At 38.1% G+C, this 21,903-nt stretch overlaps 1 protein-coding gene across 4 annotated transcripts in view; it reads left to right on the top strand.

Moving 5' to 3' along the window:
* The window catches only part of tnr (tenascin R (restrictin, janusin)), a 288,572-nt gene that overhangs the window by 186,478 nt on the left and 80,191 nt on the right, over positions 1-21,903 (top strand). For 2 of the 4 annotated variants that reach the window (XM_041804243.1, XM_041804241.1), the window contains 7 exons: positions 5,374-5,493; positions 5,622-5,765; positions 6,732-6,847; positions 10,629-10,779; positions 19,191-19,369; positions 19,708-19,798; positions 21,092-21,192. In XM_041804243.1, the coding sequence (XP_041660177.1) occupies positions 5,374-5,493; positions 5,622-5,765; positions 6,732-6,847; positions 10,629-10,779; positions 19,191-19,369; positions 19,708-19,798; positions 21,092-21,192 (902 nt within the window). The remainder of the gene's footprint in view (positions 1-5,373; positions 5,494-5,621; positions 5,766-6,731; positions 6,848-10,628; positions 10,780-19,190; positions 19,370-19,707; positions 19,799-21,091; positions 21,193-21,903) is intronic. The other 2 variants (XM_041804240.1, XM_041804242.1) reach the window with 1 other exon arrangement.

Raw genomic sequence — 21,903 nt, forward strand, 5'->3', positions numbered from 1 at the left:
GAGATTAATATACAGGAGTAAGTTTGTAGCCAGCTTTGTGCTACCCTTTCCAGGATCACCAATGTGAACTAAAGCAAGTTAACCGACCTGACTCACACAAACTTGATTTTTATCCAGGTTGTTTCTAACAAGGTTGTGTAAACCAAGTAACTTTTCTGTTAATCTGAGCAAGAAAACCAGTCAAGAGCTGGAGAGGGAAGCAAAGTACACAAACATTATGAGCATCAATTATTCAGATGATTTGTTTATATTTTAAAAGATACTGTACTTCAGTCTTATTCTTTCAGTTTAGTCTGTTGTAACTTAAATTAACAGCAGAAATGCCATTATAAAAATCAGCCTAGAGGCAAGTTAGTCCTCTGATGATGCACTGACCTCTGTTGTCAAACTTACTTTTTCCTTTCCAGGTTTTAGTTCAGTAGATTCTGCTTTACATACCTTTGATAGCATACTGATTAGACTTAATGAGACTTTAAGGCTTCAGGCAGGATTCTTGAGTAACCTTCAGCCAGCTGCCCTTCTGAGTCTTATGGAAAACATTGCTGTGTGCTACCTGCACATTTTTCCATAACTTAAGAGAACAAGGATCTTTGGTGCTTCAATTAGCTCAGAAGTTATAAACTATCATTTTTGTAATGTGTATGAAGAGAACACTTTATCTCATTTACCTTAGGGTTAATGCTTTGAATGCAATACAGCATTTATACAGGCTTTTTTCAGATCAGTGCACAATTAGTCAACTTAACAATGCAGTGTCCTCACTCTGGCTTAATGGCACTAGAATTACTAGTCAGGTAAACAGCTTATTCACTTTTTCTTCTGGCAATGCTGCTTAATCTTTGTCTCACAGCCTAATTTATTCTTCTATTTTAAAACTAGTATACAGTGATGTAGCATAGCTGTAGGTCTGCACAGCCCTGTACTCTACGCAGAGGCTGACACCGGCATACACCTAAAAAATGTAACAACTTCTCAAAATGGCACTAACCACAAGCCCTGTGATTGGTCCACTGTGTAGCACTGGGTGACTGCCAGCCTCTGAGATTGTATATTGTGTCAACACCACAGTGAAATAATGGCTGCAAATGGAGATTTACCCCTTAATATCTACTTGCTGACATCTGAAAATCTTATTTTGTCCTCCAAATTTGTATCTCCATGATCAAATGAGTGCAAAAAATTCCCCTTTCCTCTGCCTCTGAGCTTTACTTCCCATTTCCCTAATCTCTCCTCTTTTTCTTCTTTGCAATAACTGCAGTAAAATCAATTGCTGCTTAATATCTATCAACTCCAATTCTGACATTAGGGGCCATGGCATTTTAGGTGCCATATTTTTCTTTACTCAAACAAGCAGGAAATGCTGCATTAACAAGGAAAAAGCATAAAAAGGGCATTCAGGCAGAGTATTGAACAGTTGCGCAGACACCAACACACAAGTATGTGGGGCTTGCAATGGTGAAGACCAAGGGTTCCCAAACTTTTCAGCCCGCGACCCTCAAAATAACACTACTAGAGACCGGGGACCTTCCACTGTGCCTGAGGATGGCTAAAACATAGTTGAACAAGAGCAAAACAAACTGCATGTTGCGACTTCCATTCAAATAAGAAAGAAAATTAAAGAAATCGAGTTACAAGCTGAAATCTGCTGTGCAAGTCTGACACTGACCTAAACACAAAGGTCAGAGACTCTCATGATACTTACTCTACAATTTGGAAATGTTGATCAGATGTCAGGCTGAACCGGTCCTGTGTGACAAATTCAATAAAGTAATGATTTGCATTCAAATTGAGTGCTTGTTGATGACCTTTCAACAGAACAACAACAAGGTGAGACGCTCAATGCCTCTCCCTCATCTCTGTATCAGCAGTAAAGAGTTTCAAATGATTCTCAAATAACTTTCCAGAAGAACCTTTTTGCCAGTGTTAGCTTTGAAGTTGTCCTCCACTTTGTATGGGAGTATATATGGCCTCATTCAGTCACTCTTCTTTTATCCCATAGATTATTGCTTGATTTCTTATTTCCTTCACATTCAAGTCTAATTGATGAAATAAATCTAGCTCAGTGAGTGCCGTGGGAGTCATCCCCAGTGCAGGTTCAGTGTTTCAAAATGAGCAAACTGCAGCACAGCATGAGCCCATCTGTCGACTGTGTGAGAGAAGTCGCAGGAACGGCTACTAGAGTGTCCAAAGGCTCCCCTGAGGTAGACTCAGTGCTGAGCTGTAACAGGATGTAGAGATGATGAGGGGGTGAGAGGTTATTTATCACACCATCACGCTGGCTCCTCTACTCCTCTCTCTCTGTCTCATCCTTATTCTCTCATTTAACAATTTTTGTATTAGTTATTTTCTACCCTGAATCATATCTGGGTTGTTATTTTCCCCTCTGTTATGTTCTGTCCTCTGCCTGTAAATCAGTCTCGTCTCTTTGTAGTGTCTGTCTGTTCCTCTCGGTGTCCTTCACCTGTCTCCCCTTCTCCTCCTCCTCATTGTTTTTGACAGTGGGGGCTATAAACACTCTTGTTTATGCCTCCACATTTACATTCAACACCACCTCTCTGGCTTATGGCTCGGCTATCTCCACTTCAGCCCAAATGAACGACAATGCTTCTGCCTCTCATGTTAACATTCTGCCTCTTGTTACCACAAGGACCAACTTATTTTAAAGACTGTAAAGTGCAGTTTAAGTGCCGTCCAACCTGCCCTCTTGTTCTGAAGAATACTGCTGTAATGTTTGAGTGAGCTAGTTAATGGGAACTAAAGCCATGTTGTTTGTCTGCATTGGCAATAGTTAGTAGCAGTTTCTTGTGTTGAACTGTGTGGAGAGATGCTTAAACAGTTAAAAATATACAAACAGCAGTATGTTTTGCCTCTTTCTTATTGTAGAGCATTTATCAGTACTCTGGTTGGACTGTTTTACATCACTGTTAGTGATGGGTGAAAGCTTCAGGCACTCTCTGTCATGGGTCGCACTGATCATAATGCCATGAGGGGCTAGATTGCATGATCTCATCCATGGATCCACTGCTGACTGCTGCAGTAGTGAGGACTCCCGCCTATCCCTTCATGGCCCTCATGGCATGGGCAGGGAGGGGCCATTGAAAGGAGGGGGGGGGGGGGTCATAATTACTCTGCCAGGCTCAGGGTGTGAGGAGTAGCCCACCTGATTCTGTGCATATAGATTTTCCGCCTGTGACCTGGAAGCTGGCGATACTCACAGAAGCTGAGTGAGGGAGCAAGAGTTGCTCCACTGTGTTTTTGTCATAGAATTACCCTTATTGTACTAAAAAACAGTTGATACTGCTACTGCACCTGTAGCCAACTTTACTTCTCGTTATGTTCTGTTATGCTTCCGTCTTCCTCTTCTTCGCTGGTTGATTTAAAAGCATGGAGGAAGCAGTTAAGAGCATTACTGCCACCTAGGTTGATGGTTAATACTGTAATTCCACTGTCATCTGTGATTGCCATATTTCTCCATTCAGACCATAGACTGTAGAAAGAATTCAGATGTATCCATTGTGTGCATACATGCACGGAACCGTGACAAACACAAATACTGCCACAACCCCAATAAACAGACAATCAAAATAATATTTTGGCTCTTTTGTTTTACTGTATATGCTAGATATTTGGCAATGAATGGAAATAAAAGAAAAAACTCTTCCATCTAAAGATGAGTCATGATTCGTGACACAACAAGACCATTTTGGAATTAAACAAGAAGCGGTTGGAGCAAATGTGAGCTGAGCTGTCATAGCTTATTTCCAGTCAGCTAATGGTTTTGTCTTTGATTCTGATTGTAAAATCACCAATAGCTGTTTTTTGATAATGCAGGCAGACAAATGTGACATTGAAAGGCTTCACACAAACGAGTATTTTTTCAGCAGAATAATTGATTAGTTAAAATTATACTGTACTTTTTAAAATGGTTATCTATCTGTCTTTTTGCAAATAAACTTTTCTGATCACTTCAACCTTATATACCCCTCTCCTGTCCAATCAGCTTTGCATGCAAGCAGGACATGAAGTGATTTACAGCATGAGAAATTCAAGGCTCTAGTAGCAAAATTTTCCCAATGAATTCAGTCATTCATATCTTAGTCATACCAAGACCGAGGTAGCAAAGCATGTTACTGTTCATGTGCTATGAAATTGCATTTCCACATTACAATGGTGATGACAAACATGCATGTTGCATCTTTATCTAATTTGTGATGAATAACCCTCATGCAGAAATCATACAGCCTTATTTTATTGGTTATCATGATCATAAAGATACAGAAAAAAACAGAATTTCATGACAAAAAAATGAAACTGTCTCTCTGTAATGGGAGAGAAAGAGAACAGGAAAGTGCCTCAGTTTCCATGCCTGCTTCTGTGTGTGAGCACTGATGTGCATATCAGTGAATGTGTAGTACTGTCCTCCTTGTAGAGCCAGATTGATTACACAGTAGCTTAGAAAATAAATAACTTTAATCAATTTAAATTGAGAAACTATGAGAACCATTGCTGCAGAAACAAAACATGTTCTTCTTTTAGTTGCAGCAGTGTGATGTGGTCGGCTTTCAGAATGTTGCAGAGAAGTCTCTTTAGCAGTTGCAAATTTCAGCTTGACTTGTTGCCAATATTTGGTCTGAACTGGTCTTAAGATGGTCAAGAAGCTTTTTAGAGTTGTGTTTTTCTTCTTTAAATATGTTTGTACTTGAACTAGGATGTAACAAATGCTTATTATTACTATTTCAGTGTGAACACACCAAGGATTTCAGCTAAAGATTGGCCAACAGTGTGATGGTATTAAAAGTTAAAGTAGCTGAACTTCACAGGAGTGTTAAGACATGGACATATTAAGTGATAGTACAGGTTTTCCAAGTTCAGTGGAACTTGAGTTGTTTTTGAACAAAATAAAGAGTTAATAGAGTCACAAAACCAAGTTCAAAATCAATTATCTGCCCACTAAATCTCACACATATGAGTAAGTCTGGCTTATTTCTTATGTGGAATGACCCCTATTCTTTGGACTTCCATCAGACAAAGTGGCTATGTTCTTCCTACATAGCTCAGCGTTGGCTGGGAAGATATCCCGCATACTGATTAATGTGATTGTACAGGCTCTGCTCCATATACCACACAAATAATCACTTAATGGGTTGGCTCAGAATCACCAGTTTTCCAACAGCTCTCTGTAATTATGAATTACTGATGCACTAAACCTTGCCATACAAGTAAAGCAAATACATCCCTTTAGTTTTCCCTCTTTAGAGCTACCTGGGTTCCACTTTCGATTATTAGTTTTTCAACCTCAATACAAAAACAAACAAATTCATGCACAGTAAAGACAATTTGAATAAGAGTTGTTTCTTTTTCTTGTCTCAACAGTTGCCCCAGCTATGAACCTGAAAGTGCGAGGTGTGACTGATAGCACCATTGACCTGGAGTGGGAGGGTTCTGTAGTGCTGACAGATTTCTTAGTGACATACACACCAAGCAGTCCTGGAGGTAAGTAGACTCTGCACTCTGTTTGAAAACTTGCATAGTTGTTTCATTTGACTCAAAATATCTTGAAAGCATACACATATTCTGTTAAGTGTATCAGCATATGCTTATAATGCCCATCTCTCTTTCAGGTGTGCAACTAGAGATAAGGTTTCCCGGCAACATCACCTCCTGCACTATCTCAGGCTTGGGAGCGGGCATAGAGTACAACATTAATGTGTTTGCTGTCATTAACAACAGTATCAGCGTCCCTGCAAGCATCACTGTTTCCACCTGTAAGTGCAGTCCTATGAGCTGTTTTGACAACATGTTCCCACGAAAGCCAAAAGAATATTCCACTGAAGCCGTGTTTGGCCCATAGCCAACAGTGAACAAAAGCAATACCTCAATTCAGCATTATATTAATTGCTCTTTTGCAAAAAGGGCTGCAAATGAATTCTCACATGGATCCATGTGCATGCTTAGACACTGTGTATGTCACTTTTTTAACACCTGCTCCTTGTGCTAAATTGTTGTGATTTCTACCAATACACAACATTTACATCTTGTACCAAGGAGTGATACTAAGTCTCTGAACCTGTAACAGTTTCTCTTTTCTTATTGGAGCACATATGAGCATTACATTCAGACAAATCCACCCCATTTATAAGAAAGACTTTGACTGTGTTTGCAAACAGACGATTGCATCCTCTCTCCACCAGCTGGCTTCATACAGTGTGTTCCCATTACTTCAGTCTTGGCTGGAGAAATTATCCTCCATTCCACGATAAGTGAATTTAATTTCAGTGATTGCAGAATTCGAAGTAATAAAGTCAATTTAGGGCGATTTAGCTTGTTGCAACCATTTTTCAGGGATAGTATGATTTGTTGGGCTGTCTGTGCTTAACTTGGTTATAAAATGTAGTATTTGATTATCCAGAGGAGTTATGAGGATGAAGTTGCCTGTAAAAAAAAAAAAACGTCATTTTTGGGTGTTATTAAATTAAAATCTGGGCTTGGCAAAGTGGCTGCACATCAAAGCTGGGAAAGTGTTGTACTGTTTGGTAAGAGGCAGTGTTCATGGTTAGACATCTTTTGATTGATATTCATGTTCCTGGATAGTTTTAGAGCTGTGTTCCCTGTGATGAAAAGAAAAAGGTGAAGCTCAAAACAGCAAACAATAAAAAGAGTGTAAAAGATAAAGGTTAGATATTAGAAACCTTCACTGAAGAACAATAATATGTCTCCTTCTTCTTCTCCAGATCTCTCCAATCCAGATGGTTTATTCTTCAAATCCATCACAGAGACATCGGTGGAGGTTCAGTGGCAGCCGTTCTACTTTTCCTTCGATGGATGGGAGATCAGCTTTATTCCTAAGGTTGAGACGAGCTGTGTGAACACTCAGTGTGTTTGTGTTCGCTGTCTGTCCCGATGAAAGACTGCAGGACAGCCTGCTGGAAGATAACTGCTCTGTCCTTGTGTGTGTGACAAGAGCAGAAGGAAAACAATAGAACAAATGCTTAATGCTTCTATTCTCCCACACATACAGCAGTTTATTTTTCTTATTGACCGAGCAAAACACTCTTGATTAAAAAGAATTATTTTCAAATCTCCCTAATGCCAATCTCTATATAACTTTGAGGATGTGTGCAGAAAAAGGAAGAAAAATAAGTGGATGGATTTTGGTTTTCTTTGGGGTTAGCTCGACTTGAAGACCATACCAAATTAGATGAGCGGATTGTCTCAAGCTTATTGGCTATTAGGTGGATGAGCCAATAAACCCCTTTTCCAGAAAAAAACAAAACCCTTGGTAAACCATAGCAGGGCGAGGTTCAAAGTGAGAAAGCCAAAACATTTCTCTTTCTAAATCTAGCTGGAAACTCAAGGTCTCACTGCGCTCTAATCTCTTGCCCTCTCACAGTAATTGGATTTTCTCTTTAGAGAGATATCCTTATGTCCAGCGTGACGTCAAGCCTCAAATCTGATGTTACGATGCTTTTTTTGTGTTTGATCATTTAGGTCTTTTAGGTTTCTGACTGGAAAATCATTGGGCCACCTAATTGCATTTATTGAATTCAGTCCTCTCTTTTCTATCTTATCTCCCATGTCTTTTGGCAATGTCTTGTCTTCTTGCACTTCCCCTTCCCCTCTAATTTTTTTTTTACCACCTCTCATCTGACACATTCTTCTCTGCCCCCAGAAGGTACCCTCCATCCCTTTCTTTCTTTCTTTCTTTCTTTCTTTCTTTCTTTCTTTCTTTCTTTCTTTCTTTCTTTCTTTCTTTCTTTCTCCTTCAGCTCCCTCTTCCTCTCCCTTCCTTCCTGTGTTCATTCTTTCCCCGATCATTGCCTCCCTCACTCAAGCCACAGGGGAAATCATATTATGAGTTGCCATTCCCGCCCCCCGTGGATTTAATCCAGCAATGGGGATTGTGAATTTTGACAATCTTGTAATGGAAGCAGCCATGAAAGCTTTGGCCCATGTGAACAAACACAGAACTCAATACTCTGAAAAAGGAAACAGAAAGAGGAGGGTGAGCGTGACATCTAGCATTAACATGCTAGAAACGGCCACGGTGTTCATCTGACATCCCAATATAAAACTGTACTATCATTTATTTGTAGCACATATCTGCTGCACCATCTGATACATTTATGATGAGATCTTCCCATTAAATCAGTTTGAGTAGAGCAACCACTCAATCGATCCAAGTGCATGTAGGCCCTGAATAATAATTCATATATATTTGGTACATTTTAAATCATTTCCAGTCATGGCAAGGTCAAATACAGCTATATCTAATATTATAACAGTATTGATTTATATAATTTATGAGGGGTTTTTTTTCCAAAGTGACACATTCTTCACTTTTCTAGATACAGTTTGTTTAAGGAAATATTTTTTCACACACTGTTGAACAAGCAGGCTTAGTTTAGAAATCTAAGGACATCAAATGCACACAAATAGAGAAGCACACACATAAAGAAAGAGTTTTTTCAGATGTTTACCAGCATTATGATTCTTGTTGAATAGTCTGTATATCGCTATTTCTAAAGGTAAGAACACTACAGATGCAACAGTATGGTTAGCCCACAGTTTAATGGATAACTCTTTTTTGGTCATGATTTTCTGTGTCTTTTATCTCATATTTATGATTTTTTTAACCCAGAGTAATGAATTTTGGTCTCGTTAATTTAGTATTTATGTCATAATTATGACTTTTGATCTCATAACTGTCTTTTTATCTCAAATTTTTCCATTTTTTTATTTCATAATTAAGACTTTTTTCCCCCATAATTTTGAGTATTTTATCTGATAATCATTACTTTTTTTCCTCAAAATTTAACTTTTTATCTCATAATTTGGACTTTTTATCTCACCTTTTTTACTTTTCATCTCATGAATTTGATTTGATTTCTTGTAATTTGAGTTTTAATCTCATAATTATTACCTCACGCAATTTGGACTTTTTATTCCATAAATATAACTTTATTTATCATAATTTCAGTTTTTATCTTATTGGTTTTTTTATCTCATAACTTTGACATTCATCTCAGACTTTTGACTTTTTTTCTCATAATATCTTACTATTACTCTTTCACTTACTTACTCTTTTGGACTTTTATCTCATAACTATGAATTTTGATGCTATTTTGGTACAAACATCTACCCGCCATGTGGTACATAGACCTCTGAAATTTACTCACCAAATGAGGAATCTACCTGCAAGCATCAGCTTGCCTGATGTTAATTTAGACCCTGGTTTGAGTGTTTACTTGGGATGATGAGTTTCCTTATCCCAGTATGTAGACTAAGAGACACACAAACAGACCCATAACAAAGAGATATACTACATGAAAGGTAGTTATATACAAAACAGGTGGGGAAAAAAGCAATTCACATACATGTATTGGGCCATGGATGCTGTATCAAATGTTGAAATATTAAACTGAAAATTGCTCCTATAGGACACATGATGATGCAAATCTGAAGTTCACATTTGTGCATATATATAGCCTAAATAAATGTAAATACATGCAGTCTCACTGCTGTAAGTCATGCCAGTGTCACGGCTTTGTTGAGTTTGCACTTAGTCACTCCTTCACTCTGAGTGAGATGAGAAAGTTCCAAGCAGATTCGACAAACAAAAACAATCATTCTTGCCCATTTGAGCCACTGAAGCTTCATCTTGTGGAATAAAAATCAGCTGATTTAATTAATTAAAATCATGTGAATCAAGTGTGGTTGTTGGATCGTTTCTTTCCTTTGTTTACATTTTGCTACTATTCTAGTCAACTCATCTTCAGGTTTAATAACACTGAAACCAAATATATTTCCACAAGAACAAGAAAACCCCCTTTTGTCATCCCACATCTCCACAAGCTTGTCTGCAGATAGACTGAAGACTAATTATGACTGAAGGATCAGGTGGGAGATAGATATACTGTACGATGATTCATTTGAATTGTTGAGCACTGCTTCCATTTCACTGTATTACTATTGAGATTGAACGGCAGTTGTTATTGGAACATAACCGTTGTGTGTAACTGTGGTAATTTAGTCAAGGTGATTAAATGGATTACATCTCTAATTACAGTTTTAATTCAGGAAAGTAGCAAGCTGTTATATGTTCTGTGGTAATATGAGCCTTTGTAGCTGAGGCTTTTGGGGATCTTGGAGTAGCAGTGGGTGTAACATCTGTCTGTTGGCAGGAAGTCCACGTGCAACACTGGCTTTCTAAGAACAGCTGGGAATAGGCGGGAGCTCCATATGGATGAGTGACAGGCCTTTGGAAATGTACAGAGTGCTGCCTTTGCAGAAAAAGACCTATGAAATTTCACTGCAACATCCATAACCACTTCTGCTCAGCAAACACGGTTTGGAAGTGTAATGTGCTAAATCAACAAAAAAAAGCTTACAAATTAGGCCAATATACAACCTGCAGACAGTTCAGAAAATCTCCTGCCTACAGTTTAGATGCATGAGTCACTGATTTTGTGTTACTGCTGAGAAAGTCTTTATTCATCACATCCATGACCTCTAAGAGAAAAGTTTAGCCTACACAGAATTAGATATTTAATTATGCAAATCATTTGCTGCACAAATTGAGCTCAGTGTCTTTGATTGTTATAACTTAAATTTCTTTTTTATCTTCTCAGGATAATGATGGTGGAATGACTGCCCAGCTGCCCAGCACCATTACTTCCTTTGTGCAGACTGGATTAAGACCAGGAGAGGAGTACACTGTTAACCTGGTGGCACTGCGAGATGGAGGCCGAAGCCAGCCTTTCACTGCTACTGTCACAACATGTATGTATTAATAGTAGAGTTTTAAAAAAGCCTTGGCTTTAACCTGTACAGGATATAAGGTCATCTCTCATATGATATAATAACTAAAAAAGCAATCAACTTTCTGTTTTTTTTTTTTTTTTTTTTTTTTTTTGCTGTCAATTTAAAAGTCCTACAGTAAAAAAATGAATTATGTTTATGTGTCTTAAATACAGCATTAGGGTAAAATCCAAGCTGGAGACAAAACAGTGTCTGATATATCCTTGATATAGCAAAAATATTCCTCTCTAACATTGACTTAAACATTTACATAAAAAAACATTTATTTATTGATATTTCAGATGTGTGTGTGTGGGGGGGGGGGGGGGGGTGTTGCCAAAGAAAGGTGACTTAATTCACACAGATCAGCAGTGTTTTATTCTATTCTGTTTGTAACATTTGTTAACAGGCCATTGTGTAACTACATCACACCCATATACTTTTCATGAAATATGATAGGTCAGATCTTAAAGAGGATGACACCAAACATTAAAAGAAGACATTTTGAAAAAAAAATCACAATTCATTTTGGGGATATAGATTCAACAGAAACTAGTGATGGTTCTTCAGTCATAAACTTTAAATACAATATGGTAATACTCCAAAATTCAAACTGAGTTTATACAGATGAAGCCTGGGCAGTGAATCAGTTTTATCAATAAACTGTGTTCATGGAGGATCTAGAATTTAAAGAATAAAAATGTCGACCTTCTCCTGATTTTCCTCTGCTGTTCCACTTGGACTTAGCTGTGTTGATTACAAGACGGGCTGGTCACAACAACAGCATCAGAATGGGATAAATTGTGTGACGATTCACAGAGAAGATTAAAGTTGTTTGTGAACAAATACTAAAATAAGATTCAAAGCTTCACAATAAATAAAAAGAGAAAAGATTATTATCTAGTATAAAAGGTGTAATGTAGCCTATTTCTAACACAAGTGTCACTATTATACCGTATTTTTGCAATGGCTCTGTTAATTGTATGGGGAGAGGGTTCACAGAAATGTGAATCAGGTTTGATGTGGAAAAATCTGAGATTTGATTGTTAGGCCACATTGCCGAACCCTACTTCAGACTTAGAGACAAGGTACTGGTAGATCCTTTAAAAATATTATGTCTGAAGTTGGACCTTTTAAATTTAAGACCATAAAAAGTGATAAAAAGTCTTATTTTCACTTGTATGAAGTCTTAAGTTTTAAAATTCTCTTTATCTAAGATATGTCTTTATCCAGTCTTTGTTTTCTAGCAAAATTTATTTTAACTAGAGCTTTGAAAAATGCCACCTTGGCACGTTATGATTAAATTACAGGATTAATTAGTTAATTTTTTTAACGCATGCACAGAATTAGCCTTCAAATATCCCATATCCCACAATTCCATCCAGTCTGCACTTTTTCCCTCTAACGCAGTCAGAGAATATCAGCCATCCAAACAAAGAACACTGATATTTCTGATAAACCTAATGCAGGGCAGGTTCTGGGCACAGGCGGTATAGCAGTCTCCTAGGGTGCCGTGCTGAGGGGGCGCCATCGTGAGCCTGGAGCATTTTGAATTAGGCACCAACGTAAAATATCAACAACTTCTTTACTCCTCTAACGTCTGCCCTGTGTCTGTGAAACGGTCCAGCTTCACTTCTTGGCACTCTGTCTCTCTCTCCCCCTCCTTCTCCCTCTACATACGCCCCCCTGCCCCGACAGAGGGGTGTAGAGTGATCATATGTCTTGATAGATTGTTTCAAATAGCAGTGAGTAACTTGGAGAAAGTTCATTTATGAAATTATGTATGTTTTTCCGTCCTGGTTTCTGTCATAGGTGCTAATATTCTTAAGTGAGTTTGTGCTCAAATGATGCTTTCATATAACCTCTGCAGTGCCATCAGGTGATAATGGGGAAAAAGGACAGGGGGAGAGAGATCCACTAATGATATAAGGCAAAGGTGGAAGAAATTACTGAACAAATATATTTTAAAATAGACCTGTTGACACAATGATAATAAAAATGCTTACAACTCAGATCACTGGCCTAAGCATTTACTAACGGCAAATGTGCACCAACTTTGCACAAATGTAGCTTATTTGGATGTAAATAAGGACTTACAGAGGAAGAAATAACAGTAAAATAAAATATGGATATCCTTTTTTTCTTCCCTTAAATTCCCCTTTATATCTCCACGCCCCAGCATGTTGTAATGGACTGTTTTACAGAATATTGAATTATTAGATCAATAACGTTTTTCCTTAGAATTTTTTTTTTTTTTTTTTTTTTTAATAGAGAAATTGATACTACAACAACAGCAAGTATTTAAACTAATATGACTTCCAGTAAAAATGGAGATATGATGCACTATTGCACATATTCGGCACAAATGGCAAATTGCAGAAGAGCTGTAGACTAATTAATATTGTTGAGTACGAGGGGTTCACTGAAGTTTTGTGAATGGTATTGGGGGACTCGGGCATTAATATGTGATTAATCATGATTTATCCACAAACCTGTAGTTAATTTGATTCTATTTTGTAATTATTTCACTGCCATAATTTTAACCATTCTTTTTGTGTACATGCTTGTCCATGTTACAATTAACATTATTCTCCTTTTTGATAATTAAACTGTTAAGAATCAGCTTAGCACTCCTACTAAAATGTGTTCTGATATATGAACGTATATCACTAGACCCTATACCGATTTAATAAAGACATTAAGGGTGAATCCCATTTCTACCCCTTAGCCCTTATCTTAGCCCTACCCCTTGGTTTTGGCTAAGGGCCAAGGGCTACATAGCCCTTGAAACGAAGATTTTTCAGGACCACACTTGAAACCAAGGGGTGTGACGAATTTCCCCTCAGTGCACTGCATTCAGTTGCGAAATGGCACAACAGACCACTAAGGAGGCACGTAAAGAAAAAAAATAATTTCGGCATAATGCTTATAGAAAACACAACAATTTTATTTTCTCATATATTCAATCTTTACCCACTGAGGATTGAAGTTTGTTGTACTTTTGGTATCTACACAAGTAAACAAGGGTAATTAATTGTATAAATAAGTGGAGAAGATCAACGCAGTATGAACGAGATGGTCAAAGCTTTATAATCACCTCCGATGATGCAGCTGTCTATCGGCAATGTGTGATGATGAACTGCAATCAAATGTTGTCTCATTTCTTAAGGGAAGGTTTTCTCCCCTTTCCTTACCACAATGTTTCGGGGGCAAGGGGAAGGGTTAAGGGGTAGAAATGGGATTGGCCCTAAATTTACCAGGGGTCATCAAAATTGGGTGTTTGTGACCAATAAACTTCTTTATCTTATCCCATGAGATGTTCAAAAATTCAGAAAATGCAGCCCTGGCCCAGAGTAGTGAGAAATCTAGCATGCCTTTATTTTTTGTTGCGCCAAGTGGTATTAATATTTCTAAGCTCTTAAAGTCTTAAATTTGGTTGAAGAGAGTGTAGGAACCCTGAAGAGAAATGTTGTTGCTTAAAAGCCACATAAATGCGTTAGATTTATGGCTTGAGGAGATGTTATTCATCAGATTGTTCACTGTTGTACTAAATCCATTTCTGTATAGTTTGATACAAAAAAATTGATGAATGAATCATTCTAATAACAGTAAGACTTATACAATTTAAGCTGCATGACAACTATTTTTTTAATTTTACTTTACATTAGGAGTTTCCTCCTAAAGTTGATTGTTTTTTTGTTTTTTTTCCGCCCAGTTGTCCAAAGCAAATTTGATTTATTATGGAAACATCTCTTAGAAAAGCTGGCTGTTTTTAATTGAGAGACTCAGAAAACAAATGTTTGCCATCTTTTTTCCTTGATAAAAATGTGCCACTAACCTGACACGCCAGATGGATGTGTTCCACACATCCATCTGGGAAAGCTTCAATAGGAAACGTTTGAGAAAAGGCAGAGGCTTTGAAAAAACTCGGAGTGTGACTGGATGAACGTTCTGTCCGTCACATCTCTACGGGCCAATAAGAGCAACAAAACACGTGACGTAGCCGCTATGGAGCTGCACGTGCGCAGCTACTGAGGAATAATGCGAAACATGGCGACTATAGACATGTCAGTACTCGGCTTTTGTTGTTTTTGAAAAGAAAATAACTCACTGCTGTTCTTTGTTCTTCTTTAAACTAAGAAATGTCAAGTTCTGATAAAACTGGTGCTTTAGCAGCATCCACGCTAATCTCTTCCTCCAGCTCTTGCTGCTGCTTGTTAACGTCACAACTCTGCTGTTCCTGAAAGTACTGCCCCTCGTCGCTGATTGTTCCTGTGACTTTCTAACCGGGCCCAAACGGTTCAGACAGGAGCTTTGCAAGATGGATTCACCAGTGAAAAACAAGAAAACGGGCGTATCCATCTGCTTTGCAAGGTTATTGTGCCACCTGATTAAACAAAAATTGTAACCGTCAGAAATTAATTTTCTGTCAGTTGGTCAATAAATCACAATTGAAATGCCAAATGTAGAATGTTATTCTCTGAATTTGAAATACTTGCCACATATTCCCACACAGAACATAATACTTATACATTTACACTGTCACATTTACATATTTGTTTGTCTGCTGCCATTTATGTCCCTGTTGTAAACCTCGCTGAGGTATTTCCCCATTCCTCACACAGCTGACACTATGTAGACAGCTGTAATAGATCCAATCCAAACCTCGTCCATAACAATTTAAACTCTGACGTCTGCAGTCAAAACACCATCAATTTCTTGTCAAGTCTTTACACATTCTGTAGGTTGTAATTAAGTATTGATGAATAATTCATGACTCTCATTAAATTTTCATGCTGGCCCACTGCAGGACACCTTATTGGATAAAGATAGAGGAAAAGGCAAATTTGAAGTTGCTCTATTATTCATAAGAAAGATTTATCCCTCCTTGGAGACAAAGGGAACAGGATGAGGAGTGGGAGGAAAAACCAGACGGAGAGGACAGCTGATGTGGGAGCTGCTTAACAACAACCATCTTCTTCAAGTTGCTTTTTAAGTGACGACCCAAGGGGCCAATTTTGAATACATCATGAATAAAGGTGGACCTGCAATATATCAAGTCTTTGTTCTGGGATTTATTTAGATCTCAAAGACTAAATTAAAAAAACGTCTTTTAAAGAGAATATGGTCCTTTCTTCTCAGTGTGGGAAATGTGTCATTTACATAATATTCCTCTTGGGCTATCTATACAGAATAATTATGATATCACAGAAAAGTATGATGCCTTTGATTTAAAGGATGTACATTAAGCTAAATATTGGCTTTTTATATTTCTCTGGTCCTGATTTGATTGTTAATTTTTGTAACTACATCAGATACATTAGCATAGAACATGCCAATTTTAACATCCTATTTTAATAAACAGGCACCATTAAGAAAAGTGTGATTTAGAGATCAAGAGGTTTTCTAACACCTCTGATAAAGCACATGTGTTTACCATTACCTTCATGGAATAAAGTAATTCACCTGTTAATGATACAAAGAGCTGATGATCACATTGTTTAACACCTATTTACCTTGACTGAGCATCTGTAAATCATTTTCGTCTAGCTGTTTGAGCTCCTTGTGAATTCATTCCTGAGATAATTGAACTACTTTAATTCAGGAAGCAACTCTCCCCCTACCAAAATAAAACAATGAACCATTTTCTGGCAGAGAACAATTGGCTGAGACGTAGAGGTGATGACTCTCATCACAATTGCTTCACATTTGAATGCAAATCACCTTGGTGTGTGTTTACTGTGTGAAGAAGCCAACAGAATCACATTGATTTGAAGATCGGAGCAGCAATTGTGAGATCGTGAAACTAAACACTCACCTCCTGGCTGCCTTTTGAGATCCAGTTCATGACAAACACAGACAGGATTGGTGACAACAGAGAACCAAGGTTGAGTCAAATAGTTTAATGAGAGTAAGAATGCGTAGACAGCGCTCACTCATCTTGAAGCAGTGGTCGTTGTAACCTATTAAGAGATGGCCAACCAGGAAATAATTGTCACTATTGAACCACAAAAAAAAGGAAAGCTTAATCAAAGTCTGTTAAATTGGCAAAAAGGTTGGTGCATGGGAATCAGTCAACAAATAGCAGATGTATTGAAACGTGAGGCTAAAGGAAAGGTCAGAAATACAAAATCTGGTCAGAAACAAGCTAGTAAACACAAGGAAAAAGACTGGAACACTGATCAAAGGGATGAGGATGAACTAGCACATGCAGAAGGGACTAGGGAAGGGTAGACAATGAGGCACAGGTGAAACACTTTGGGTAACCATTAAAGAGGTCAGGGGACAGTCAGGGGAAGGGCAGGAAACAGACCTAAAAGGAGAGACTTTGACTGTGTCTGAACACACGCTTTCGGACATTACTCCACAGACAATGACATGAATGCTGTCTCACAATCAAAACGTTTAGCAACAACGGCAGATAGATATCTGTGACAACAGCTGAGGATTGGAATTAATGGTATAATTCCACTGAAAACTGATACTAGATGTAACCTATTTTCACAAAAACAAGAAATACACTAATAGATAAAACGTATTGTGACTTTTGTGGCAAAAAAAAGTCTTAAATATTTCCTTGTATTATCACTTATAACTGGGGGGGTTACTTCTTTTTGGATCCTTAACACTTTTTTTACAGATTATATACTTTTGTTAGAACCAACCAAACAAAAAAGCCTTAAAAAAATGTACTGAACTGTGTTCCTTTGCTCCTCTCATCCGCCTGTTTAAGAGGAGCAAAGGAAATGCATGATGGTAAATATTGCTGGGCTAGTGACCATTGGTCGTTCACTAATTTTCACAACGCATTGTGGGATAGAATGAATGCATTATATAGTATATAACAATGCTCACTCAGAATTTGGACACCACTACATAGTGATGTTTTCACTTTACTGTGCACTATATAGTGTCTATGGAGTGATTTCAGACACGGACAAAGTTAAGTGACCAAATTAAAACAGTACGCACACAACAAAAAACAAGGAAGAACTAAAATGCAACAACTATTCGGGCACTGTGGCATTGATTACCTAGTACTTTAAACATTTGATTTCGATTCAGACTCAAAGGTTAGTATAAAGTTAGACAACCGTAAACACCCTGTCAAAACTAGCAATTAATTTGCATTATTGAAAACAAGTAAAACTGTTTGCTGAGTTTGTCAAACATTAGCAATGCTAGCACCACTAAACATCAGGCCTCCCTGCAGGTTAACATCTACATGCCAGTGCTGAGTGTAGTCATGCATTGCTCCAGGTGATGCACGTTAAACTGGCACAACCTCAGACAACTTTATCTATATTTTCTTGGTCAAAATACCTCCAGACATGATGCATTCTGTTTTCTGAGTTTGATTGCTTCTATCGAGTAGAGTTGGAAGAGCTTCCTCCTTAACTGGTGATGCAGCCAGTCAATGGCTACAGCCCCTGTAAGTGGGGGGCTGGGTTGCAGGGTTGTCCTAATATCTAACTGACATCAAATGGCAAAAAAGGAATAATATGTTAAAGAACAACAAATTCTTGTGCTGACTAGTGAGGACAATGATGTGCAATGTTTCAATGTTTCCTAACCACAACCTCATGAAGCCCCTCTGCAAGGCATCCTGATAGTCCACAAAAGCCAAACCAACACCTGATAGGGCCTCTGTGGTCAGTTGCCTGCTCTGCTCCACACTTCTCAGGTGTTAAAACAAACTCATGTTTCATAGGAAGGCCAGTACAATTTGACTGCATACCCGTAAGATTCACCCATTTTATTGTTATTTCCAATTCACAATTAGAATGTCAAGAAACAAACCAACCCTATAAAACACACCAAACAGTCCTCTTAGATTAATCACATAATATAGTTCAATGCCTTTTGTTGTCCCTCTGACACGAAAGCTGTGCTTTTAGGAACAAAAGCTCATGGAAAGATCTTGTAATCTTCAAAATAAATGAGCAACCAAGAGCAATTCTCATAGTCCACATCTATCAAAGACTGTGATTCATACTTCTGATAATAGCAAGCTTCTTGTGTTAACGCTCAGAAATGGGTTGTTCTCATCCTGTGTGATGTGTTCAAGTCTCTGCAGTGACATGTAGGCTTATGACTAATGCTGTACACCTGGCACTGATAAATCTTGTTGTCTCAGTGTGTGTTTAGTCTGATAAGAATTAAATGCCAGGCTGTCTCTGAAGACCAGGCTACAAAAGTAATAAAAAAAATGTAAGTACACCTTCTCAACAATGTTAACTGTTGTGAGTTACAGCCCTGCCTAAGGGTAAGGTGTACAAACCTATTACCCTACCCTGTAACCCAAAGAGTCCAATCAAAAAACTTTTGTTAATGGGCCAAAATGAACAAAATAACACTTGCATCATTTTGCTTCTACCTTTTTTCTTTCCCAGTGATTGATGGCCCCACTCAGCTGGTTGTGCGGGATGTGTCGGACACCGTGGCATTTGTGGAGTGGACACCTCCAAAAGCAAAGATTGATCAGATAATTTTGCGCTATGGTCTTGTGGGAGGAGAGGGTCCACGGACCACCTTCCGCCTCCAGCCCACACTCAGCCAGTACTCCCTGCAGGTGAGCGTAGTGGGTTTGCTGTTCATCACACTGAGTAATCAGAAATCTGATCTCACAGACACATTATGTGGACTCACCTGCCATCTGGAGACAGAACAGCTTAAATCATTTATCTTTAAGTTGTGAGTTATCTATTGTAGTTCTGCATTGTAATCACAAGTATGGTGTTACCAGTGTGTGTTTGTGTGTGCTTGTCATGCTTGTTAGATTATCTAATCTCTGCCTGCCTCCTGTGTCTGAAGATAAAACAAAAGCAAACAGAAATTTATGCTAAAAGATTAAACAGGCTGAACTGTCCATGTTTCTGTGTTTGATTTTTTTTTTTTTTTTTCACATAGGTTTTGCGTCCCGGCTCGCGTTATGAGGTCTCTGTGAGCGGTGTGAGGAAGGGAAATGAGAGCGGATCTATTTCCACTGAATTTACTACCGGTGAGGTCTGACAGCAAGCAGATGTGCTGATGGTGGTGTATGTGTTTGGTCCTGTGCCTGTCTCTGGGAGAAGAGTGGATGACATATGGTCAATGTACAGTGCTTAACAAATTTATTAGACCACCCTAACCCAACCAAAGTAAGGTTTATGCCACAGCTGCCCTAAATTAACAGCATTGGTAATTACCAAAATCATTTTTTAATGTTTCTGCAATGGTTAATACAACAATATGTAGAAGCTCTTTAACCTAAATGATATTTTTAATGCTAAAATATAATTATTAATGTTATCCATGAATTTTCAAATTTACTGATTTACAAAAACTGAAAAAATAGTAAAGCACATTATTATTTCTTGATTAATATGTCAAATTACAGTTATTTACTTGCATTCCTGAACAGAAAAATGAGTTTTAGTGGTTGAATGTTATGCTTGATTCATTTCTGACTTCTCAGAGAAGCCCAGTGAGCTGGCTCAAATTTGGGTATAAAAAGGTCAATTCAGTTTGAAATTCCTCATTCCTGTTCAAAATGGTAAAATGTGAGCACTCACTTAAAATGAAATAGTCCGCATTAAAGCACTTCATGATGCTGGATGGTCTCTGAGAGAGGTGGTCTAACAAATTTGTTAAGCACTGTATACCACACTGTGATTTCTGCATTTGTGTGCAGAGGAAAGCACATTATTTTTGCAAGAATTAGATAGCTTTTTAACTGAAATAAGTGAACTTTACTTGCAGCTACATCAAGTAAACTTCATTTAAATGATACCATAGTTCAAAGCTCCTATTGGGAATTTCTGGTAGTGTTATGACAATATATCTCAGCTTGCTTTATATTAACAGTCAAACAGTTTTCCAGTTTTCCATTGGAGTGCTGACATAATGCACTTTGAACAACCTGCTGTTAACTGATTTGTGTGACACCTATCGGATGGCAGCAGACACAGGCTATAAAAATACCTATAAGGATCAAATCAGTCTTCTTCCTAGTGTGCTTTTCTGGGCCATAAACTGTAGAGGCAGTGGTATTACTTTCCGTTCATTGCACAACCAGCTAAAATTTCCTAACAGGAGCTTTAAATAATGCAAAACAGTTATGTCATAGACATAAATGCACATGTAGCAACTTTGTAGCGAATGTAGTATTAGTTTACATCATCTTACATGCAGAATATTATTGGAATGAGCATTTGGACACCAACTGTGTCAGTATGTGATGATGTTTATATAGCAGATGTTTGCTTGTTCAAACTCCCTTAGAATTGGTCTCAGTTTCCCCAACGTTTGTCAGCTTTATCGTTCTTCTCAGAGATCGATGCCCCCAAGAACCTGCGACTTGTGACCAAGACCTCCACCACGCTGGAGCTGGAGTGGGATAACAGTGAGGCAGAGGTAAGTTCACTTGACCAAATAGCTTATATTAAGATGTGTTTCTCACACAAAAACAGCATTAAAAAGTTTGTCCTTTTATATTTCAGTTTTCCTTCTTTTTATTTCACTGCATGACAATAAGTTTGCATGTAGTATGAAGCTATAAGTGGTGGAAAGCAATAGTTTTTGCCCCCAAATATTGAATCTACAGCCAGTTGTCTTTCCTTTGCTTAGTTGTTTTAAGGATCACAGTTCCTTCTCCATGTTGTGCATTTGTAAACTAATATACAGGAGGACTTCCCCACCACTGTAAAATATTCATGCTGAATGCAAAGTCCCTGGGTCCCAGGGTTTCAACAAACCATCAGTCCCCCTTTGTTTTACTGACTGCTTGTAAAACATCTTTTACTGTGAAAGTAACAACTCATTTGTCCCGAATCCACTGTCTTTATTTACACGTCATTGACCCTTTGTTGGATACTCCCTCTTTAAGCAGGTTTTTATGTCATCAATTTTTGTAACCTGTCTTGTTGTATTGAGAACCTTATCATCATACACAGGTGAGTGTACACTTTGTGAGCTGGGTAAGGAAGCCATCAATAGGAGCAAACAGATTAATTGGGTGCACACGATCGCAGAATGCTTCACTCTGATTGACAGTGTAATAAGTCACATTTCTCTGAGCTGACAGGATGATATTCCCAAGGCTTCCTGAGCTCATAACAAGACAAA

The sequence above is a fragment of the Cheilinus undulatus genome, linkage group 13, assembly GCF_018320785.1.
Source record: "Cheilinus undulatus linkage group 13, ASM1832078v1, whole genome shotgun sequence".
NCBI classification, from domain to species: domain Eukaryota; kingdom Metazoa; phylum Chordata; class Actinopteri; order Labriformes; family Labridae; genus Cheilinus; species Cheilinus undulatus.